At 34.1% G+C, this 6,000-nt stretch overlaps 1 protein-coding gene across 1 annotated transcript in view; it reads right to left on the bottom strand.

Moving 5' to 3' along the window:
* Positions 1–3,474: 3,474 nt before the first annotated feature.
* LOC127160505 (mucin-2-like) overlaps positions 3,475–6,000 on the bottom strand; it is a 28,619-nt gene continuing 26,093 nt past the window's right edge. Inside the window, exons 39-45 of the mRNA XM_051103142.1 lie at positions 5,257–5,297; positions 5,026–5,145; positions 4,816–4,914; positions 4,618–4,737; positions 4,266–4,305; positions 3,987–4,104; positions 3,475–3,881 (exon numbers count right to left, since the gene is read on the bottom strand). Coding sequence (XP_050959099.1) covers positions 3,701–3,881; positions 3,987–4,104; positions 4,266–4,305; positions 4,618–4,737; positions 4,816–4,914; positions 5,026–5,145; positions 5,257–5,297 — 719 coding nt within the window. The 3' untranslated portion in view covers positions 3,475–3,700. The remainder of the gene's footprint in view (positions 3,882–3,986; positions 4,105–4,265; positions 4,306–4,617; positions 4,738–4,815; positions 4,915–5,025; positions 5,146–5,256; positions 5,298–6,000) is intronic.

Here is a 6,000-nt window from a genome sequence, read left to right as displayed (position 1 = left end):
CTTTGACATCTTTGAAGGATAGTTCTTTGAAACCTCTTACGCCTATAAACGGAAAGCATTTGAATGTGTAAACATTGTCTCTTTTATTGTCACTGTTTGCTAAATGTCAGAGTCTGCGTATTGGGTGATGAATTAATTATCATATTAAGGGAAGTTATGAAATTATTCAAAAGGTTCCTTAAACAACAGATTATGCCCTTTGATTAATATAATGGGTGTGTGTTGGTGTTACATATCTGTAATACAGAATGAAAAAACATAATTTGATATGTATTTAGCATAATGTGATTAATTACAGTTGGGTGTGCAAATATATGCTCAGATCTTTATATAATATATGCTCAAGTTGTCTTTTAAAATGTAAACTTCAAAATACAGTGCTATGTGAAAGTTTGGGAACCCCTTGTAGAATCTGTGAAAATGTGAACAACTTTAACAAAATAAGAGGGATCATACAAAATACATACAAAAAATGTTATTTTTAGTTAGTACTGTCCTGAGTAAGAGTTTAGATTTTACTAATTTTACATAAAAGATGTTCACATATAGTCCACAAGACAAATATAAAATAAAAAAAAATATATATATATATTAAAATAACCCCCTTCAAAAGTTTGGAAACCCTTGTGTGTGGTTACTGTGTGTGGTTACCTGGATGATTGACTGTTGTTGTTTTTTTTTTGTTGTTGTTGTTGTTTTGTGATGGTTGTTCATGGACCTAGAGGATTTTCTTGAAGAACAGTGCTCAGTTTAATTGTTCAGAACAAACAAGGGACTCATGAACAACCATCACAAAACAAAACAAACAAACAAACAACAACAACAACGACAAAAGTCATAGATCATCCAGGTAACCACACACAGTATTAAGAATCAAGGGTTCCCAAACTTTTAAAGTGGGTTATTTTAATAATTTCAGCTATTTTTTGTCTTGTGGACTATATGTAAACATCTTTTATGTAAAATATCTTACTCAGGACAGTACTAAATAAAAAATAACATGCATTTTGTATGATCTCTCTTATTTTGTTAAAATTACTAACATTTTCACAGATTCTGCAAGGGGTTCCCAAACTTTCACTTGGCACTGTATATAGAACCAATATGTGTTACTTAAAGGGATAGTTCACCCAAAAGTAAAAATTTTGTCATAAATTACTCACCCTCATGTCATTCTAAACCCGTAAGACCTTCGTTCATCTTCAGAACATAAATTAAGATATTTTTGATGGAACAACATGAGGGTGAGTAATTAATTACATGATTTTCATTTTTGGATGAACTATCCCTTTAAAAAAATATTCTATAATCTAAAAATGACAAAGTAGGTAAGTCTAAATTCTCTTTAGTTTCACTTTCATTTTTTACTGATTTGAGCTTCTTGTGTTTCCTTGACATTATTCATTGAGTGCATTGCATACAGGTTTGATGGTCATTTGTTAACGTTAATTAATGCAGGGGTGCCGAATCTTGCAAAATTTGCATTCAACACACCTGTTTTTGAGTATCATATGTTTCTGAATTTAGATCTACAGGTTTAATACACAACTAAAAATGAACAGCAGGTGTATTTACAGCATTTATTAATCTAGGTTAATGTTAATTCATAAATATTCCGTTGTTCATTGTTAATTCAGGTTTCTTCATAAACTTCAAAATTTAATTGGAATTACATGAAACATTAAAGCTGCAAGCAGCGTTGAAAGGCCCCTCGCAACCAGGCTCGCCACCACCCAGTGGCTTTTGGGAAACAGCAAACGGTGGGTAATATGCTTTTGAAGTGGATAATATAGGAGGAATATTTCAAAGTCATTTATATGTGCCAAACTTCCTGCTGCCAGCTAGTGGTGCTGTGATTATAACTGAGTATTGACATATAGATTTCTTCAGGCTAGAATTTTTACCAAACATGTGAAGTTTGGGGCAGATCGGACATTGAATGTTTAAGTTAGTTTAAAACAAGTCATTTCCTGTTGTCAACAGGTGGCACTATGATTATAACAGAATATTGACCTTTAAATGTCTTCAGGCCAGGACTCTTATTGAACGTGTGAAGTTTGGGGCAGATCGGACATTGTATGGCTGAGTTACAACAACTTATTTTTCAATAGCGAAACATCGCCACCGCGAACACGCCTTCTAACGAAAGCGTAAGATTTTCACAATTTAACATCACAAAGGCCTTTAAATTACAGTGACCAAATATAATTTTCATGTCATTAAATCTCTTGGAGGAGTATGTTACAGTATATCGGCATGTAGATCTCTTCAGGTCAGGACTCTTATCAAACTTGTGAAGTTTGGGGCAGATCAGACATTGTATGGCTTATTGTATGGTTATAACAACTTCCTGGTTCATGGCAAAACATCAAAATTTGTCAGGCTGCCTCAGACACGCCCTTTGACGAAAACTCAAACTCTTTGCAAATTAATGTCACAAAGGCCTTTAGATTAGACTGATCAAATTTAGTGTTGATCTGAATACATCTCTAAGAGGAGTTTGTTAAAGTACAACGCCTTAAAATTGCGAAAGCGACACAAAATTTGCCAAGAAAATTGAAAATAACCTTCTTTTGGCTTTTTAGATTTTGCTCCAAGAGACTTTTTTGTAGGTGTTGGTTTGTTACATGTGTGTACCAATTTTCGTACACATACATAAAACGTATCAGGAGGGGCATTTCATTGAAAGTGAATAAGTGGCGCTTTTAAGCCATTTTGCTACACCCACTTTTTAAATTTTCATGAGTTTTTGAACTTTCAAAATGCAGTTTAAATGTGGCTTCAAACGATCCCAAATGTGGTTATAAACGATCCCAGCCATGAAAGAAGGGTCTTATTTTCACTAAAAAAATACAATTTAAATACTTTTTAATGTCAAACGCTCATCTTGTCTTGCTCAGCCTGAACTCGATGTATTCTGGCTCAAGACAGTTAGGGTATGTTGAAAAACTCCCGTTGTATTTTCTCCCTCAACTTAAAAAATAATTTCAAAATCATCCTACATCATTGCAGAAGTACTGACCCAGTCTTTGCAAAGTGAACATGCAAAAAAGATTAAACACCCCTAACAAAAAAGGTAAAACAGCCATATAGGACAATTTTGAAGTTGAGGGAGAACATGAGATGGGAGTTTTTCGACATACCCTAACTGTCATAAACCGGAAAAAAACAGTTCAGACAGAGCAAGACAAGATGAGCATTTGACATTAAAAAAGTATAGAAACTGTATTACTTTTATGAAAATAACTGATTGTTTCACTAGATAAGACCCTTCTTTCTACAGGAAACCATTTTTAAATGGTCTGAAAGTATTTGTAGTGGAAACCATTAGAATTTCTGTGATTGTTGCAGCAGGGTTAAATTTTCGTTTTCCTGATTATTTTATTTTATTTTTTTATTTTTCAGTTATTTTTTTTGGTGGTTTGGAAGTTGCTGGGAGAGAAAAAAAAACATTCTGCTGTTTTTTTTTGCCATTTGCTTTGCTTTATTATAGTCATCATCCATTTAACAAGAAAGAAATGTAAAGAATTATATTTCGCATTACTGAAGAAGAAACTAAATGTTCAAAATGCCCTGAAAATGCCATGAGAGTCAATAGTTATAGAACAAAAACCTGAATGGTGGCGCCTTTCACCAAAATATATTTTTTCAGCAACTGATCTGGAATTGTAGCAGTACAGCAGACATTGAACGGGATCTTTTATCCACTGTTTTTCAGGTTTTCACATGTAATTGGAGTGCATTTACAGCTCTCTACGTAGACGTAGTCATGAAAGATCACTCTGTCACCAGGACAATTCAGCTGCACTTTTTTAATGCTGGTTTTCATCTCCTGACAGCAAGAACAGGTGTGCATCATGCTGTTGGCCTCCCATGAATACCTATGTAGATTTTTAAGAAAAACACCAGACAGATGAGTATAAAACCTTATCCTAATATTTAGGATCTGTATGTTTACACCTGGAATTATGTCCTTGTGATCTCACATTGATACGGTGTCACAGTGACCTCTGCAGGATGTCACGTTTATGGGCTGGGTGGACTTGCAACCATTTACAGTAATGTATGTGGTGTTCTTCACACTAACACAGTTCTTCTGCTCACCTACAGGCCATAGGAGATAATATGAATATTACATTTTTTAAAATTTAAAATTACTGAGGCTCATTCATAAGAATCAGAACATTGTCTGTCAATCTATTCTTGTGTAAATTGCTACATAATATAAATTTGACCATTTTTTAAACAAGAAAGCAATTTCTTACAGGTACTGCAACACCCATCTGCATCGAGTCCCAGTGTTCCCTGTAAGGACAAACACAGCTTTGTTTAACCATCAGTGTGACATATTTATAATTAAAAGGGATAGTTCACTCAAAGGTTGTGTTGTTCCAAACCTGTATGATTATGATAAAGCAAGATATTGTCCAGATGTTTTTGTTGTGCAAACAACATCAAAATATCTTCTTTTGTGCCCCACAGATGAAAAAGTCATACAGGTTTGGAACGACATGGGTGTGTAATTCATGACAGAATTTACCATGCCTTTCAAGCTGAAATATATAAGCTCTAAGTTGGGAGATAGCAAAACACTTGAGTGAAAGAAATTAAACTCACAGGCACACATTCATCTGGATTGATCTCAGGACAGGTTGGTTTGGTCTTCTCAATCACGAACGTGTCATTAACTAGTTGACAGGTCACAGTCTCACACTTGTAAATGTACTTCTCTCCAATCTACAAAAAAAAAAAAGATCTAAGAGTTGAACAGATCTGCTGAAATGAAAGTGTGAAGGAAAGTTTGAGAATATGCACCTCGAGAATTTGTGTGGTGTTGTCTGGCGCAGTATAAATACAGCTTCTTTGCTTGCATGTTCCACAGCACTCTCCTTCTTGTTTGACACGCTCAAAGCCCTTGAAGTACAAAAACAAAAGTTTATCATTTAGACAGTTACACACTTAAAGCTTAGAAGTTGAGTTATATGAATTGATATGAGCGTTCACAAGAAAAATTGCAATTATTACATCAGAGCAAGGTGCACAGGCTATGGAAGAGCATGCGAAGAGATGTCGTTGAGTCTGTGGGTCTTTATCCATTGGACAGTCACATTCAACACAAGGCTCTTTGAAAATTTTAACTCCAGGCTAGAAAGAAAACAGAAATTACCTAGTCAATATGTGTAAAATATTAACACTATTTAACAGTATTTTCTTTTGTTCTATTGTAAACATCAGGATTTGCCCAAAGCAGCTCACCTGGTACTCAGTGTCATTGTACACGCATACGTCTTTGGGAACTGAAAATGAGAAAAAAACATTTTTTTATAAGCCATTAAATCAGTCCAAGAATAATGTACACCAGGGCTTTAAAACGGAAAAGAATTAAATTGGTTCACTCCAAACAGATTCGATATTTTGACGTTTCCTCTGTATTATTATCATTCCAAAACCGGTTTGAGTAGAAAAAATACCGGTTAATAATGTTATCATTATTTTTTTAATTCTTTGCCTATAATAATAATACCAAAGTGCAGCGTTTTCTTTACTCAAAGGAAAAAACAAAACAAAAACGGGAAGAGATCTGGTATCTTAATCCGTTTTAGTCATAGCCAGTGCAGTATCATCTTTTCTAGATTTTGGCCAAATGTAGGCTACTAAACAAAAGAAAAATTCTATTAACACTTTAAATACATTAAGTATTTTTTAAAGATATTTTACGACTCTCGATTCATTGTTTAAAAAACGCTACTCGTATAAAATTGCGTTTTAAGAAAAAAAAACAAAAAACACACACAAGTCAAGAAGGCTCACATCACATTTATTTTTACATTAAAAAATTATGTAGGCTAAAATGCCGGAGAAGCAAAATGTTTACAAACATTATAAACAAAGTTATTAGTTTCCTCCTCTCCACAACAAATCCTCTGGAGTTAAGGCGATGCGTTTAGGCTATAAAATAGTATGTTGTTGTGTCTGTGTGCACAAGACGCTGGCGTGATC

Source organism: Labeo rohita, unplaced genomic scaffold (genome assembly GCF_022985175.1).
Source record: "Labeo rohita strain BAU-BD-2019 unplaced genomic scaffold, IGBB_LRoh.1.0 scaffold_368, whole genome shotgun sequence".
NCBI classification, from domain to species: domain Eukaryota; kingdom Metazoa; phylum Chordata; class Actinopteri; order Cypriniformes; family Cyprinidae; genus Labeo; species Labeo rohita.
This window is presented reverse-complemented; position numbering and strand designations above follow the sequence as displayed.